We start from the raw sequence: 16,459 nt of genomic DNA, 5'->3' as shown, positions 1-16,459 counted from the left end.
AGAGCAAGGTTACTCTGGACTGGAGTGGTACTCATGACAGGAAAAGGCGAGCAAGTCACGAATTGATGGTAGGTAGCTTAGTAAGAGACCAGCAGCACCCGTTCTCCCTTCTTATCAATCCTCCTCCGTCACGCTGTCCCCTTCGTTCTTCTCCCGCCCCTCCACCTTTCGCGTCTTTCTCAGACTCTCGTCCGTCAGTGCTACAGCACTCACCCAAAATATCAGCAACAAATATTCGTCTGGATTTTCAACAACCGCACTATCTGCTTCGCCTACAACAAACGCCCTCGGAATGCCCGTGGTAATACCCCCGAGAAAAAATGAGCGAAGTAAGAAATTGCATTCGAAAGTGGTATGTCTTGTTTTTTTCTTTGAACTGATGAAGCGCTTATGATTATCGTAGGTGATCATTGGATCAGGTCCTGCTGGACATACCGCTGCTATATACCTTGCTCGTGCAAACCTTTCTCCTTTGATGTTTGAAGGATTCATGGCCAATGGATTCGCCGCTGGTGGCCAACTTACTACTACCACTGATGGTAAATATCCACTTCATCTTTACGAGCGACTTCCCGTCACTAATAACGATGTGCATTTTTCTAGTCGAGAACTTCCCGGGCTTTCCTACTGGCATCCTAGGTCCAGAACTCATGGAGAAATTCCGTGAACAATCTATTCGTTTTGGAACACGTATCATCACAGAGACAGTATCGAAAATAGATCTATCTTCACGTCCTTTCAGATATTGGAGGGAAATGCAAGAAGGAGACGAACCAGAGACTGCTGATACTATTATCATTGCTACTGGTGCTAGTGCAAAGAGGTTGGGATTGAAAGGAGAACAGACTTATTGGCAGAGTGGGATTAGTGCTTGTGCGGTATGTGATGGTGCTGTGCCAATTTTTAGAAACAAACCATTGGCGGTGATCGGTGGTGGTGATTCTGCTGCGGAAGAAGCTACATGTACGTTGGGGTTTTTCGTCGTTTCCTCGAGTAATATGCTGAGGATCGATAGATTTGACCAAGTATGGGTCACATGTGTATGTCCTAGTCCGACGTGCAGAGCTCCGTGCCTCGAAAATTATGGCGAACAGGGTATTGAAAAATCCAAAGATAGTGGGTTCTCAACATCGCGCCAACTCGAAAGTTCATTGATGCAAATATTAATAGACTGTGCTTTGGAACACCGTAGCTGTCGAGTGTCAAGGTGACGGTGATTTATTAAACAACCTTCGCATAAAAAACGTTCAGACGGGTGAAGAGCGTGACCTTGCTGTCAACGGCCTTTTCTATGCTATTGGTACGTCTTCTAAGTGCACTTCATCTGGCCTTGGGCAGTATGGTTGATCTCATCGACCCTTCAGGTCACGAGCCGGCCACAGCTATAGTCCGCTCGCAGCTCCAAACTGACCCTGATGGATACATCATCACTGTTCCCGGTACAACCGAGACGTCTGTCAAGGGAGTGTTTGCCGCGGGTGATGTACAAGATAAGCGATACAGGCAGGCGATTACTAGTGCTGGCAGTGGTTGTATGGCTGCGTTGGAGGTTGAGAAGCTCATTGCGGAGGAAGAGGAGCTCGGTGAGATCGACATGTAAATACATAGACGGTTCTATAGAGGGTGCTGTGATTGGAACAAAGTTTTTGCAAGTGGGGCTAGTGGTGGGAATTGATCTCATAGTGTGACGTCTGGCCAAGCGAGCACCAGCCTATTGTAGCTGGATCCTACTACCACAGGCACTGCCTTATGTTCCCTTCCACTCAACACAAAAATTCTTTCCATCTCGTTTCGCTTCCCCATGCCATCTGGCTCGCCGTAGGGACAACCCTGGCATCTTCGCTTCAGGGTGCTCATGCCTATTCCTGGAACTTGCGTAGTGATGCTAAACAATGCAGAAATGCTACGATCATTCTGAATGGGAGTGGTGGAAAACCGCCGTACAAGTTACTTATGATACCCTATGGAGCCACTCCTTTGAAGGTCGAGGCTAGGAGAATTGTTGAACAAGTCTTTGCTACGGGCGACCAGACGAGCGGAGAAATAATGGTTAATTATCCTGCGGATTCACAGTTTGTCGCTGTGGTGAGTCGTTTATCCCCTCTCAAAATTCCCCTCTATTGTTCTTTTTCCTCTTCCTCCCTACACACATTTTTTTTGGTTCGTGTGTGGCGGTTAAAATGCGCGTTCTTTCTTTGATCGGGGAAGAATAAGAAAAGTGCCAGCCGATTAGCTATCCTGTGCTGCGGACGTGCATGCATGCTATAACCGACTTGGCAGGCGCTTTGTGGAGTCTCTTGCTCCACTACATATCAACTGCCTTAGTTGACCTTGTCCCAGTCGGAGGGAGTCCACCGTGCCCGATATCTTGGGATCGGCGTTCGTGTTTGTATCACGTCGATCCATACATGGCTCAGCAGCCTGGACAAGACGGCCAACATTTACCGTCTCATGTGTTCTATTTTCCGCTTTTGATCGGATAATTGAACGAGCGAGAAGCCTCTTTTGGCTGTCTTGGTTCATCTTGTTCTCGAAGAGGGCGATGCATATTCTCATCCTTGTGCTTTTGTTCTCGTGGGCATGAGCATCACGAGGATTTTCCGCCTTGGGATCTCATTGCTGGTGGATTTTCCCTGGATTCCGGGAGCTTGTCATTCGGTGCTAGTAATGAACTTCAACTAGCACCCTGCATCAAATATTTATAACACTCCTTCTGCTTCTCCAACTCCATTTATTCTTATGACGAATCCCTCCTCTGAGCTTAGCGCAAAAGAAAATGAAACTAATTCGGCAAAATTTATTCTCCTAGGTTAGTGATGCCTCGGGTTTTGGTACAGGGGGGACGAGTGTGGCTACACAAGTCGGTGATTCGGATAATTCATCGTGCTTTGATGCTACGAAGGATGTTTCGCCGGCTTTCGTGTTCAATATTGAACCTGCGAATCAGTTCATTCAATGTCAAAGTATGCGGATATGGTGGGATCCTGCAACGGTTCGAGGGTACGTGGGGGTTAATTGCTTATCCCGTACTGCGCTAAATTCATTTCACCCCTACTTTTCACTGTTCGCTGTCGATCGGACTCATTTATTCGCCAACCCCCTATCCCGATCAATTCATTTTTATATTTATAGAAATCCAACCTTCCAAGCAGTTATTCCAGGAGGTCAGAGTTTTACGATACCTCAAGGAGATCACTCGCAAGTCCCGAACCAAGGTATTGGGTTCAATTGGGTACCTAATGTTAAAACCGGGACTACGGTGCTGTTGGTGGGTGGGGATGATAGAGGGATTGGGACTGCTGGAAGCGGTTATTATGTCGTTGGTGGTGGAACTTTGAATGATGCGTCGTGTTTGGGTTCGAATCCACCGAGTTCCACGGCTGGTACTCCTGCTGGTGTAGCTCTTCCTACGGGCGGTAATCATGCGGGTGGAGGTGGTGGCGGTGGTGGGTAAGTGAAGATCTATACTCGATTTTTTTACATCCTCTTACTCATTTTTTTCTTTCGTAGGGGTGGTTCGAATACGGGAGCTATCGTCGGGGGTGTTGTTGGAGGGGTGGCATTCATCTCTTGCCTCATACTTGTCCTTTTCTGGCACCGACGTCGTCACGGACACCGAAAACGAGCCAAAGAACGACCTGTGGATTTGCTTCACGATGATGAAGATTCAGAGGACGATCATCGACGAAATGCGCAACCTCAAACGCAACAACAATTAGATTATTATACGCCTGAACCATTCCTAGTACCCGACCCAACATTACATTCAGACGGAACATCAGCAACTGATGCCGGTGGTGGTTTCAGAACATCGTCGGATGGTCGTCCGATAAGTGGGACTTCCTTTACTCGGAGTGATACCCAAGATTTGCTTGGTGGAGGGAGTGCTTATGGGTTGGGTGGATATGGATGGGCTGGTGGGAGCACTACTACGAATAATAGTAGGAAGGGCGCTATGAGGTTGAGGCCGGTGAATATTGTTCAACATGAAGATGCAGGACCGCCTCCGCCTCCTCCGTCGAATGGTGCAGGAGAGGAGGAATCGGAGACGATAGAGTTGCCACCTGCGTATACGGCTGTGCAGAAACGAGTTGTTGATGCGGCTGAGGGGTCACAACCTTCGGTGGGAGGAGGATCGAGTACTGCTTCTGCACCTATTGCTGCACCTGCAACCGCTATGACTGCCACCCATCCTGATACCACCGCTGCTACGACTTCGACTGGAAATGCGACAACGCCTGGAGTGGAATCTGGACGACAGTGACGGGCCCCCACTTTTTCCATTTATCATTGCATCATGGACCGCACCATGCTTTCTTTTTCTTTTTCGTCCGTCGTAGCTTACTTTTGGCCACCCACTCGCTTCCTCTTTTTTTTAAAGTTGTATTGCGGAAGCCGCTGTTGATGATTATTAGATTCGGATGCCGAGCTATACCAAAAGCTGGTCATTTTTTTTAGTTTTACTCTCTCTCTCTCTCTCTCTCTCTCTCTCTCATCAATCTTAATTTCTACTTTTCTTTCTCTCTTTTCTGTCTTTCGACCAATTGTTTTGCATGCACTCCAACTCTTTTCTTTTGGATTTTGATTATTGTTTTTTGTTTTGTTTTTTAATTGAGCACTACGGACGTTAGGTTGTGTAGTTATTAGTCTGCATCTGAAAAAATTCATTGGCTTTTTTGTTTTGCGCAGGATAAGTTGCTGCGCCGGAGGTTATCGTAGTACGCATGTGGCTGTGCTCCACCGGCTAGAAATTGAAACTCCGCCCGGCTTTGTTGGGATTCGTTGCAGCGGTGACGGTGCAGTTGTATCCAACGTTCCGCTCCTTCCAGCCCCGAACGACTACAAATCTTCGCTACCTCCCTACTTGAATACTTTTTATTATAATGTCAGACCTCTGTCCCACCTATGCGCCGTTCTTCAGCGCCATGGTGAGTGTTGCTACCCTGGCTTTTTGTTGCTGTTTCTTGCGTTGCTCAAGGGTTGTTTGTAGGGATGTACCAGCGCGATTGTGTTTACTTGTGAGTTGCAGGTTTCTCTTGTGGTCTTGCGGGATATGAGTTTTGGTATGAATGGTGTGTTGACGTTGTGCTGCGTATGCTCGTCTTAGGTATTGGTGCCAGGTGTGTGGTTATTGTTCTTCGCGTGTTGGTTTTTGAAGTGAGGATTAATGATGTGTTTCGTGTTTGATAGTTATGGAACTGCGAAGTCTGGTGTTGGTGTATCTGCTATGGCGGTGCTACGACCTGACTTGATGATGAAATGTGTTGTACCAGTTGTCATGGCTGGTATCATTGGTGTATGTTTCTTTCGTTTCGTTTGGTGTCCTTCGCGTGTTGAATGGGCATTCGCGCCTTAGATTTATGGTCTTGTCGTCTCAGTCCTTATTGCTGGTGACCGTACGTAACACTTTCGTTTACCGTGCGCACTTCATATGTTGACCAATATTAACGTAGTGGAAACGTCAATGTCACTTGCCAAGGGTTTCACCCAACTTGGTGCAGGCCTCTCTGTTGGCCTTGCCGGTCTTGCCGCTGGTTTCGCTATTGGTGTCGTTGGTGATGCTGGTGTGAGGGGTACTGCTCAACAACCAAGGCTCTTTGTGGGCATGATTCTTATCCTCATTTTCGCTGAAGTCTTGGGTCTGTATGGCTTGATTGTTGCTTTGATCATGAACACTGCTACCAAAAACATGAGCGTAAGCCGCGTTCTTCTTATCTAGGTGTTCTGTTACTTGAATTACTGATCATTTGGTGCAGTGCTGATCGTGAATGAGTGGATGTTCGTGAGCTACAAATGTCGGCTTGGGTTGGAGAACTTGGAGTTAGGACATCTTTGGAGGGTTGTCAGGAAGTGGAGCGTTCCGTTTTCTTATCCTTTATATTTCTGATACCTGCTTGTGCTATCGTTGTGTTCTCCTTCTGTAGAGTCGGTTTATACTGAATGCAGGACTTTTGCACTCGGCTTGTATTGTGAAAAATGGTCATTGATTTTGAACGGAAGCGAGCATCAAACGCCTGAACCCACGCATCAGATCTTTGGGCTCAAGCCTTGTGAACGTAACCCACGCACACTTATGCTCGTATTTGAGTCTTCCTCGGCGACAATTTTTTACGGCTCTTTTATGGAACAAGATACAAGGCGGCAACTAGACCTGTTGTCTATACCTATGTTAATGTCCAAACTTCGAACAGGTCAAGATCGAATAACGCCAAGTGGGAAACCGGCCGAAGGCTATGGAATTAGCCTATACCCTGAGACTCACTTGTCATGATGTTCTGGATTTATTTCAGGTAACATGTTCCAGGATCTCCACTCACACTCTCACCGTTTCCCTTCACACATGTCCACAGAATCTCCTTTCACAATCGCTGTTCCAGATGAACAGATTTTACTTCTCAAGCAGAAACTTGAACTTGCGAGGTTTCCTGATGAACTTGAGGAAGCTGGATGGAGTTATGGTGCACCTTTGAAGGATGTTCAACGTCTTGCGGCTTATTGGAAAGATGGATTTGATTGGAGGAAACATGAAGCTTTGTTGAATGAGGAGTTGCCTCAGTTTACGAGGGATGTTGAGGTTGAGGGATTTGGGAGTTTGAATATTCATTATGTGCATAAGAAGAGTAGTGTGGATAGTGCTATTCCTCTACTGTTCGTTCATGGATGTGAGTACCTTGTTTTCTTGTCTTATTGTTTATGGAATGAAGAGACGATTTTGACGATTTCGTATAGGGCCTGGAAGCTTTTTGGAAGTTAGAAAGATTCTGCCCATGTTGACTGAGGAATCTTCGGATCACCCCTCATTCCATGTTGTTGCTATCAGCTTACCTGGATATGGGTTTTCCGAGGCACCTAAAAAGAAAGGTTTCGCTATTTCTCAATATGCTGAGGCGAGTCTTATGTCTACTCATAAATGTCGCGTGTCTATGCTTATTGTGTCTATAGGTTTCTCACAAACTAATGTTAGCCCTCGGGTACAATGAATATGGTAAGAGCGTTTATTACGAGAAGGATAGCGATGGATGCTGATTATGATTTTGAATATAGTGACTCAGGGTGGGGATTGGGGAGGTTTTGTATGTGTTTTGTTCTCCTATGGGGCTTACGCTCAATACGCGTTGTATAGATTAGTCAACGCGTCAGCACACTCTATGGCGGTAAACATGCCAAAGCGCGCCACACCAACTTCCCGACGTAAGTCGTTATAACAATATTCGTCCAATCTACATTATAATAATCGCATTTGAATTTTTGAAGTGTGCCTCCGCCACACCCATGGCATCGTCCAATGATTTTCTTCTCTCTCATGTTAACACGTTATACACCTGAAGAAAAAGCAGGTTTAGCACGTATGGAATCGTTTCGTAAAGAAGGACGTGGATATTATGTAGAACAATCTACTCAACCTCAAACACTTGGATATGGTCTTGCTGATTCTCCTGTTGGACTTCTTGCTTGGATTTATGAAAAACTTGTGAATTGGACGGATGAATATCCTTGGACTTTTGATGAAGGTAAGAGGTAATCCCTGTGTATTTTCTTCCTTGTCAATATTGACGAAAACATTCCTAGTTTTGACGTGGATGTCGATCTATTGGTTCTCTCGAGCTGGACCCGCCGCTTCTGTTAGGATTTATTACGAATTTATGAAGTCCCGTCCAACCCTTACATGGGTCGGTGAATTGGGTGTTCCTACCGGCTACTCTTATTTCCCTAAAGAACTCCTTCAATTTCCCCGATCGTACGTCAATTTACCACCACTTTTCAATTTACCGAAATACGTGAAATTCTAATCGAAATGTATAGGTGGTTGAAGAATAGGCAGCTCGTGTTCGAGAATCGACATACGAAAGGAGGTCATTTTGCCGCTTATGAATGTCCAGAACTCTTGGTTGGGGATATAAGAAAGATGTTTGGGAAAGGTGGACCTGCGTTTGGAGCGGTTCCTTCGCATAATGGATTCAAGTTATGAATGGTTCATGTCTACATCCAATCATCAAGTTGTTGGTATTTTGTCTACTGGCTGCTCTGTGGCTCGGGTTATGGATCTTCGGGTTGTTAATTTAGTCTGCCACTAGTGGCGTTCGTCATAAAAACTGGAAGAAATGCCTTACTCGTACTGAAAAGACTAGCTTGAACGAGTAAGACTGATTATCCTCAGTTACTCACGATGCAAATGAAAACTGGTGTGCGGTATGGTCCTCGGAAAACACCAGATCCAAGAACAATAAGGAATGGGTACAAATTTTTTTTTTCATTCAATGAACGCGATGACGATGAAGCCCTTCAACCCGCTACAGCTATCTCGAATATTCTTGGACCTCCTTTGCTAAAATAAACTGAGCGCCCTGTATCTTCATCAAACGCGGCGAGTTTCTCCAGGTGACCCACATCCACATCCTGCTCCAGATACGATATAAGAGTCGGTCCACCACAGGATGATTCACATGTGTAGTCCCATTTATGAACAAGACGCGAAATTGTGCTTGTCTTGGAATTATAGAACAGTGAGACGAATATACCAGGCTCGAAGGTGATGCGCGCATCAATCCTGCTTCCTGCGAATGTTCCTAGCTCGACCGTCCATGGATGAAGCTTGCTGTCATGAGGTATAACGAGCCCATAAATTCTTTTGATGGTAGACGAAATTGGGGACGAGGTGAACGTCATCAGCGACGCTTCAGGTGTCCAATAGGTCCTGGAAAAGTCAAATGGTAACACAGGCAGTTTGATTTCATGCAAAAGCTTGAACGACGTTGGTGACTCTATGTTGAAGATATGATAGGTATCTGTTACGTCGCAGTAGATAGCAAGAACGTCCTCGTTGATGAACTCCAAATGCTGTTCGTAAGAATTGATATGAGTCCAAGTACGAGCCATGATCAGAGAATGCACAGACGGTAGAACAATCTTCACTGAAGGGAAGGGTATGGCTGTCCATCAACTTAGGGTAACGAGAGCATCCTAAGGCTTGTCTATAGTCGAAAATTTCCAATCCCCCATCTGTAATCAAAGACTGGTAGCCTCGACCTTGGACAAAATAGCGATCATTGAAGGCAATTAAATAACGTGGTTTTCTCGCCTTGGGGCATCGAAAGGTAGCAATGATCTGACCAGTGAGAGTTGCATTGGCACCATGGCCAATCAGATTGACCAGATGAATAGTTACCCACGTAAACTGTATATCAATATCTGTGCACCAGTAAGTCCCATTGAATATGACACTCAACTAACGCACCGGTGTCAGCAATGCAACTTAAAAAGCGGAAAGACAATCGCGGTGCTTTATGGTCTAACCATATACGATGTCCGATTTTTTTGCGGAACCAGGTGAACGGGACACAGATTTTCGGAACGAATAATTGGCGCATTCGTAGATTGTTGCTGTCCAAGTCGACGAAGTATATCCGATCATCATAAGGACTCAGAAGCCACCGACCACCTGGAACGAGGAGTGTATCCCCGCCGTATACATCTCGAGTGCGAATTTGTATTTTCGCAGGGCAAGTATTCCTGGCACGAATTCGTCGCATGGTCCAGTGCTCGAGTTCAGCTATAGAATAATCTTCTAATTCTTCTTCAGGTGGGGAGACATGTTCTTGGCAGAGTCGATGAATGCGGTTATACCAAAACTGCCGCGCCATTGTAACGGAACGCAAAGTTTGGCACGTCTTCTGAATATCAGACATCGCTCGTATGCGAAAAAAATGGCGACAAAACACACTTGCTGAAGCGCGGGTATGTCTGAACCGTCTACATACATGAGGATCTGAGAGAGCACCTCGGTGGGAAGTGACGTGAGTCCTTGAACATCCTGATCAGCATCTTCCATTGTTGCAATTCTTCCGTGTTTCTGACAAGATCACTGAGTATTTACAGTTTTCTGTCTCCGTCACCACTGAGCTCGGCTGTTTCCGAAAGACCCCTGACGATACGGTAGTATGTAGTCAATATTCTTCCATCCATCCTGATGCTGAGACGACATCTGTTGCGGCTGCTGGCAAACTGGGTATGTCTTTTTCAGTACGATGACCAACAGACATTGGAAAGTTATTACCACTGCACGGGCAGTAATGTAGACGCGTTGGCATCAATTTACGATTATAAGTGTTAACTGCACTTATAACCGCATAGAGTTGCTTTACTCGTACTGAAAGACCAATCATATTGGGCGAACTCATCGAGTTTTAGCAAGTGCTGAACATATGCAGTATACAATACGATATCATTGACGAATTTGTCGTCATCTGGAACGAGTAGACTGATTATCCACAGTCGCTCATGTTACCAACGAGAACTAAGGTGCGGTATGGTCCTCGAAAAACACCAGATCAGAGAACATTGAGTAGAGGATATAAAAGACAAATATGATCATGGGCGCGATGACAATGAAGCACCTTAACCCGCTACAACGATGCAAAGTCGGCCACTCGCAATTTATGACTCTGAAAAGATACTGAGCGCCCTGTATCTTCATCAAAGGCACTGGGTAACCAAAACTGATCAACCTCCTGCTCCAGAGGCGATAGAGGAGTCGGTTCACTACAGGATGATTCACATGTGTAGTCCCATTCGTGAACAAGGCGTGAATTTGTGCCTGTCTCGGAGTTATACAACAGTGAGATGAAAATACCAGGCTTGAAGGTGAAGTACCCCTTCTTGCTTCCTATGAATCTTCCTATCTCGACTGTCCATGGACGAAGCTTGCTGTCATGAGGTATAACGAGCCCATAAATTCTTTCCATATTTCTTTGGATGAGAGTGGAAAATGTGGGCGAGGTGAATGTCATCAGCGAGGCTTCAGGTGTCCAATAGGTCCTGGAAAAGTCAAATGGTAACACGGGCAGTTTGATTTCATGCAAAAGCTTGAACGACGTTGGTGACTCTATGTTGAAGATATGATAGGTATCTGTTACGTCGCAGTAGATAGCAAGAACGTCCTCGTTGATGAACTCCAAATGCTGTTCATAAGAATTGATATGAATAGAAGTACAAGGCAAGATCAGAGAATGCACATACGGTAGAGCAATCTTCACTGAGGGGAAGGGTATGGCTGTCCATCAAAGTCGGATAATTAAAGCATCCCAAGGCTTGCCTATAATCGAAAATCTCCACCGCCGGTTCCGTCAACAAGTAATCTCCTCGGCCTTGAGCAAAATAACGATTATTAAAGGCATGTGTAAAACCAGTATCGCGCTCCCTACAACGAAACGTAGCAATAATCTGCGCCACGAGAGTCGCACTGGCACCATGACCAATCAGATCGACCTGATAGATATACGCATAGGTAAACGGTAGATCACCGGATCTCCCTGAGAGGCAGTAAGTCCCGCTGGATATGACACTTGACTGACGCACTTGAGTCGACAAGGGAGCCTTGAAAGCGGAACGTTAATCGCGGTGCTTTATGGTCTATCAATATGCGATATCCGACAGTTTTATGATTGCTGACGCATGGGTTATCCTTCTTGGGATCTAACAGTGGGTGTAGTTTTAGATTACTGCTGTCCAAGTCGACGAAGTATATGGTCAGATTGCTATGAGGTTTTAGAAGCCATCGACCACCTGGAATGAGAAATGTATTCTCGTGAAATCTAAGCATGGAGGGATCTCGACCAGTGCGAATCTGTAACTTCACAGGGGAAGTACTCCTAGCATGGATTCGTCGCATGGTCCATTGCTTGAGTTCAGCTGTAGAATATTCTTCTAACTCTTCTTCAGGTGGGGAGGCGTGTTTTTCACAGAGCCGATGTATACGATTATACCAGAATTGCCGCGTCATTGTAACAGAATGCAAAGTTTGGCACGTCTTCTAAATATCAGATATCCACTCGTTTGCAACAAGAAGGGGAGACAAAACGCACTTGCTGGAGAGCGGATATGTCTGAGCCATCCACATGTATAAGGATTAGAGAGAGCACCTCAGTGGGAAGTGATGTGAGTCCTTGAACAGTTTGATAAGTGTCTTCCATCCTCGTTGCAAAGGAGCCCTTCTTCCGTGTTTCTGACAAGATTACTGAACGGTAATTAACTTACAAAGTTTCCTGCTCCGTCACTACTGAGCTCGGCTGTTTCCGAAAGAACCCCGATGATACAGTAATATTTTACTCGTGCTGAAAGACCAGTCATATTGGTCCAGCTTATCGTGTTTTGACAAGTGCTGAACAAATGTAGTATATATTCACGAAAGAAGCACGGCTGACTATCCGCAGCCACTCACAATGCCAATGGGAGCTGAGGTGCGTATGATTCTTCTCGGAAAACGCCAGATTGGAGGACAATGAGCAGTGGGTACAAAAGGAAATGCAATTGAATGGACGCGATGACAGTGAAGCATTTCAACCCCTTATAACCATATCGAGTACTTTCAGTTTTCCATTGTTAAAATGAACAGAGCGCCCCGTATCTTCATCAAACGCGACGAGTTTCCCCAGCTGATCCACATCCTGCTCGAGATATGATGTACGGGTTGGTCCATTACCTGGCGATTGACATGTGTAGTCCCATTCATGATCAAAGCGCGAAATCGTATCTGTCTTATAATTACACAGCAGTGAGATGAAAATACCAGGCCCGAAGGTCATGTGCCCGTTCCGGCTTCCTGAAAAACCATCCAGCTGGATTGTCCACGGACAAAGCTTGCTGTCGTGAGGTATGACGAGTCCATAAATTCTTTCGAGCATGGCGAGATGTATGGGCGAGCAGAAAGTGATCAGTGACGCTTCAGGTGTCCAATAGGTCCTGGAAAGGCCATCTATACCCTCAGGCAGTTTGATTTCATGCAAAAGATTGAACGAGGTTGGTGATTCTATGTTGAAGATGTGATAGGAGGTTGTGGGGTTGCAGTAGATAGCGAGAATGTTGCCGCTGATGAACTCCAAGTGCTGTGCATAAGACTTCAATGTGAGTGAAAGTATGAGCCATAACCATAGAAAACACAGACGGTAGAACAATCTTCACTGAGAGGAAGGGTATAACTGTCCATCAACTTCGGGTAATCAAAGCATCCCAAGGCTCGCCTATAATCGAAAATTTCCAACCCCGCATCTGTGAAAGACTGGTATCCTCGACCTTGGACATAATAGCGATCATTGAGGGCATTTAAAAAACGTGGTTTTCTCGCCTTGGGGCATCGAAAGGTAGCAATGATCTGAGCCACGAGAGTTGCGTTGGCACCATGGCCAATCAGATCGACCTGATAGATATACACCCAGGTAAACGGAGGATCGCCCTCTGAGTACCAGTAAGTCCCGTTGGATATGACGCTCAACCAACATACCAGTATCAGCGATGCAGCCTTGAAAGCGGAAAGACAATCGCGGTGCTTTATGGTCTATCCATATACGCGTTCCAAAACCTAATCCTTGATGATTGCTGCTGATGCGTGGGTCGTCCTTTTTGGGATCTAACAGCAGGTGGAGTTCTAGATTGCTGCTGTCCAAGTCGACGAAGTATACGCGCAGATCGTAATGAGGTTTTATAAGCCATCGACCACCTGGAGAGAGAAACGTCTTCCCGAAAAAAAGAGGCATGGGTAAATCTTGACTGCGAAGTTGTATTTTCACGGGGGAAGTACTCCTAGCACGAATTCGTCGCATGGTCCATTGCTCGAGTTCAGCTATAGAATACTCTTCTAATTCTTCTTCAGGTGGATAGACGACTTGTTCTTTGCAGAGTCGATGAATACGATCATACCAAAACTGCCGTGCCATTGTAACGGAACGCAAAGTTTGGCACGTCTTCTAAATATCAGACATCTTCGTATGCGAGAAAAATGGCGAAAAAACACACTTGCTGAAGAGCGGGTATGTCTGAGCCGTCCACATACATGAAGATCCGAGAGAGGATCTCGATGGGCAGTGACGTGAGTCCTTGGACATCCCAGTGATCAGTATATCCTGACATCCTTGTTGTTGCAAAGGAGTCCTTTTGTGTTTCCGACGAGATCAATGTGTTTTGGTCGAATTCCTGATTCAATCCGAGGGGTAGCTAAAGCTCGGCCGTTTGCGAAGGAACCCGTCGATCATTCTGACACTGACAGTCCATCTTACATAAAAATAAAACATGTGTATGCCTTCCTTGTATATACCAAGCTTTCCTCCGCAAACTTTCGCATCTCTCCCATGTAACAGACTCTAAGACAATAACGACGCGACTCCCATCCATGGGTACATCGAAGCCAATTCCAAGCTTCGAACGGTCTAGACTGAACAACCCTCGGTGCCAGAAGAAGTTTTTGGAATCAGCTGGTCCTAACTTGCTTCTAAACCTTCAGGTTCCCATCCACTCTTCCACCGCTTATCCCACCATGGCTGCCGAACACCCCTTCAAGATCGAAAACCCCGTCAATATATAAAACCCTTTCGAGATAGTATACCTACCCTCACTCTCACCGTTTACCCCACCATGTCCACAGAATCCCCCTTCAAAATTTCTGTCCCAGACGAACAGATTTCACTTCTCAAGAAGAAACTCGAGCTTGTTAGGCACCCTGACGAGCTTGAGGAAGCTGGGCTAGATTACGGTGTACCTTTGAAGGACATGCAACGCTTCGCGGCTTACTGGAAAGATGGATATGACTGGAAGAAACACGAAGCTCAGTTGAATGAGGAGTTGCCTCAATTCACGCGTGATATTGAGGTTGAGGGATTTGGGAGTCTGAATATTCATTATGTGCATAAGAAGAGTACTGTGGATACTGCTATTCCTCTAATCTTCGTTCATGGATGTGAGTACATTGTTTTCTTTTTCTATTGTTTATGGAATGAAGAGACGTTGTTGACGTTTTTTCTTATAGGGCCCGGAAGCTTTTTGGAAGTTAGAAAGATTCTGCCGATGTTGATCGAGGAATCTTCGGACCACCCCTCATTCCATGTCGTTGCTCTCAGCTTACCTGGATTTGGATTTTCCGAGGCACCTAAGAAGAAAGGATTCGCTATATCTCAGTTTGCTGAGGTATGTCTAATATTAAGTTGTCAGTGTCGTCTGTGCCTGACGGGACTACAGGTTTGTCATAAATTAATGTTAGCCCTCGGATACAATGAATATGGTAAGAGCGTTTATTAGGAGATAGATGGGTGATGGATGCTTATAGGATACTGAATATAGTGACTCAAGGTGGAGATTGGGGAGGCATCGTACGCGTTTCGTATCGGGTTCTCGTAGGAGAGATATGCTCACTACACACATCTCTTAGATCACTCAACGCATCAGCACACTCTATGGCGGTAAACATGCGAAAGCGCGTCACACAAACTTCCCAACGTGAGTTTGATATCGATACTTGTTCACTCCGTTGCATCCTAATTGCCTTTGAAGGGCACCCCCGCCGCACCCATTGCATAACCCGTATAATTTCTTTTCTAACATGTTAGCGCGCTATACGCCAGAAGAAAAAGCCGGTTTAGCACGTATGGAATGGTACTACAAAGAAAGTAGTGGATACTATGCGAAACAGTCTACGAAGCCTCAAACGCTTGGATATAGTCTTGCTGATTCTCCTGTTGGACTTCTTAGCTGGATTTATGAGGGACTCGTGAATTGGACAGATAATTATCCTTGGACTGATGATGAAGGTAAGAGGTGTCCTGTGTATATCCTCCCCACGTAAACATTGACCCAAATTGCAAGTTCTGACGTGGATGTCAATCTACTGGTTCTCTCGCGCTGGACCTGCTGCTTCTGTTAGAATTTATTATGAATTTACGAAGTCCGGTGGAACGCTTATGACGGGTGGTGAATTGGGTGTTCCTACCGGTTACTCTTACTTCCCTAAGGAACTTGTTCAGTTCCCCCGATCGTACGTCAATTCATCGTCATTCAGTTCATTGAATACTAAAAAACGATAATAATGTATAGTTGGTTGAAGAATAAGCGACTCGTGTTCGAAAGTCGACACGAGAAGGGAGGTCATTTTGCGTCTGTTGAACATCCGGATCTCTTGGTGGGTGATATGAGAAAGATGTTTGGGAAAGGTGGACCTGCCTTTGGAGTGGTTCCTTCTCATAATGGATTCAAACAGTGAATGGTCGTTTTTTCTGGTTTATGTGTATATGGGTTATTGTGGGTCAAGCTGTGGATTCTCCGCTGTTAATTTGGTCCTTCGTCAAATAACATCTATACCTATGATGTTTGTATATGGAATTCAATATATAGTTCATTATTGCGGAATTTCACCGCCTCAACACTCAATATCCAAATGTTTGCTCACAGTGCCCTTAATTCCTTTCTACTCCGTATCTAGTTATATCGGGGAACGGTAGATTATAATAGGGCATACAAGTGATCTTTATGTAGTTTTCGGCTTGGTTAATCAAAAAGTTCAGGTATGAAGCGGTCAAACGCTCGAGGACTTGCTCAGGAGACTGGCGGACAATTTTATGTCGTACATGGGGTTGGTGAGGTTATTAATAACCATTTATGTTACATAATCATCTGGCTATTCTGGCTTGCGGAGGAGAGA

At 45.5% G+C, this 16,459-nt stretch overlaps 8 protein-coding genes across 8 annotated transcripts; 5 read left to right on the top strand and 3 right to left on the bottom strand.

The window, feature by feature from the left end:
* Positions 1-106: 106 nt before the first annotated feature.
* On the top strand, positions 107-1,666 carry AGABI2DRAFT_193581 (hypothetical protein). The gene is made up of 6 exons (XM_006462367.1): positions 107-352; positions 404-539; positions 604-963; positions 1,016-1,116; positions 1,171-1,300; positions 1,365-1,666. The coding sequence occupies exons 1-6, from the start codon at positions 293-295 to the stop codon at positions 1,598-1,600; spliced, it is 1,023 nt and encodes a 340-aa protein (XP_006462430.1). The 5' UTR covers positions 107-292; the 3' UTR covers positions 1,601-1,666.
* A 63-nt stretch (positions 1,667-1,729) lies between these two features.
* Positions 1,730-4,349, top strand: AGABI2DRAFT_223732 (hypothetical protein). Its single transcript, XM_006462366.1, has 4 exons — positions 1,730-2,085; positions 2,810-3,000; positions 3,133-3,450; positions 3,511-4,349. The coding sequence occupies exons 1-4, from the start codon at positions 1,750-1,752 to the stop codon at positions 4,262-4,264; spliced, it is 1,599 nt and encodes a 532-aa protein (XP_006462429.1). The 5' UTR covers positions 1,730-1,749; the 3' UTR covers positions 4,265-4,349.
* A 435-nt stretch (positions 4,350-4,784) lies between these two features.
* AGABI2DRAFT_137123 (hypothetical protein) lies at positions 4,785-5,971 on the top strand. Its single transcript, XM_006462365.1, has 7 exons — positions 4,785-4,928; positions 4,991-5,018; positions 5,108-5,120; positions 5,191-5,296; positions 5,357-5,396; positions 5,454-5,695; positions 5,757-5,971. The coding sequence occupies exons 1-7, from the start codon at positions 4,884-4,886 to the stop codon at positions 5,760-5,762; spliced, it is 480 nt and encodes a 159-aa protein (XP_006462428.1). The 5' UTR covers positions 4,785-4,883; the 3' UTR covers positions 5,763-5,971.
* Positions 5,972-6,340: 369 nt separating this feature from the next.
* On the top strand, positions 6,341-8,119 carry AGABI2DRAFT_186340 (hypothetical protein; the record flags this gene model as incomplete). The annotated part of the gene is made up of 8 exons (XM_006462364.1): positions 6,341-6,662; positions 6,730-6,887; positions 6,943-6,985; positions 7,045-7,073; positions 7,124-7,191; positions 7,255-7,511; positions 7,570-7,738; positions 7,804-8,119. 8 exons carry the CDS (start codon positions 6,341-6,343, stop codon positions 7,967-7,969), a joined length of 1,212 nt encoding a protein of 403 aa, XP_006462427.1. The 3' UTR covers positions 7,970-8,119.
* Positions 8,120-8,281: 162 nt separating this feature from the next.
* Positions 8,282-9,829, bottom strand: AGABI2DRAFT_179170 (hypothetical protein; the record flags this gene model as incomplete). Its single annotated transcript, XM_006462363.1, has 4 exons — positions 8,282-8,838; positions 8,897-9,189; positions 9,236-9,629; positions 9,722-9,829. The coding sequence occupies 4 exons, from the start codon at positions 9,827-9,829 to the stop codon at positions 8,284-8,286; spliced, it is 1,350 nt and encodes a 449-aa protein (XP_006462426.1). The 3' UTR covers positions 8,282-8,283.
* A 574-nt stretch (positions 9,830-10,403) lies between these two features.
* Positions 10,404-11,779, bottom strand: AGABI2DRAFT_119282 (hypothetical protein; the record flags this gene model as incomplete). Its single annotated transcript, XM_006462362.1, has 3 exons — positions 10,404-10,958; positions 11,017-11,309; positions 11,356-11,779. The coding sequence occupies 3 exons, from the start codon at positions 11,777-11,779 to the stop codon at positions 10,404-10,406; spliced, it is 1,272 nt and encodes a 423-aa protein (XP_006462425.1).
* A 1,497-nt stretch (positions 11,780-13,276) lies between these two features.
* On the bottom strand, positions 13,277-13,894 carry AGABI2DRAFT_179169 (hypothetical protein; the record flags this gene model as incomplete). The annotated part of the gene is made up of 2 exons (XM_006462361.1): positions 13,789-13,894; positions 13,277-13,739 (listed from the first exon to the last, which is right to left on the bottom strand). Coding segments are annotated over exons 1-2 (501 nt in total), but the record flags the coding sequence as incomplete, so codon positions are not given.
* A 469-nt stretch (positions 13,895-14,363) lies between these two features.
* Positions 14,364-16,188, top strand: AGABI2DRAFT_193576 (hypothetical protein). The gene is made up of 8 exons (XM_006462360.1): positions 14,364-14,725; positions 14,795-14,952; positions 15,004-15,046; positions 15,106-15,134; positions 15,194-15,261; positions 15,316-15,572; positions 15,628-15,796; positions 15,856-16,188. The coding sequence occupies exons 1-8, from the start codon at positions 14,404-14,406 to the stop codon at positions 16,019-16,021; spliced, it is 1,212 nt and encodes a 403-aa protein (XP_006462423.1). The 5' UTR covers positions 14,364-14,403; the 3' UTR covers positions 16,022-16,188.
* Positions 16,189-16,459: the final 271 nt, after the last annotated feature.

Source organism: Agaricus bisporus (genome assembly GCF_000300575.1).
Source record: "Agaricus bisporus var. bisporus H97 unplaced genomic scaffold AGABI2scaffold_7, whole genome shotgun sequence".
Classification (NCBI taxonomy): Eukaryota; Fungi; Basidiomycota; class Agaricomycetes; order Agaricales; family Agaricaceae; genus Agaricus; species Agaricus bisporus.
The sequence above is the reverse complement of the archived record's forward strand: the minus strand, read 5'-3'. Positions and strand labels throughout refer to the sequence as shown.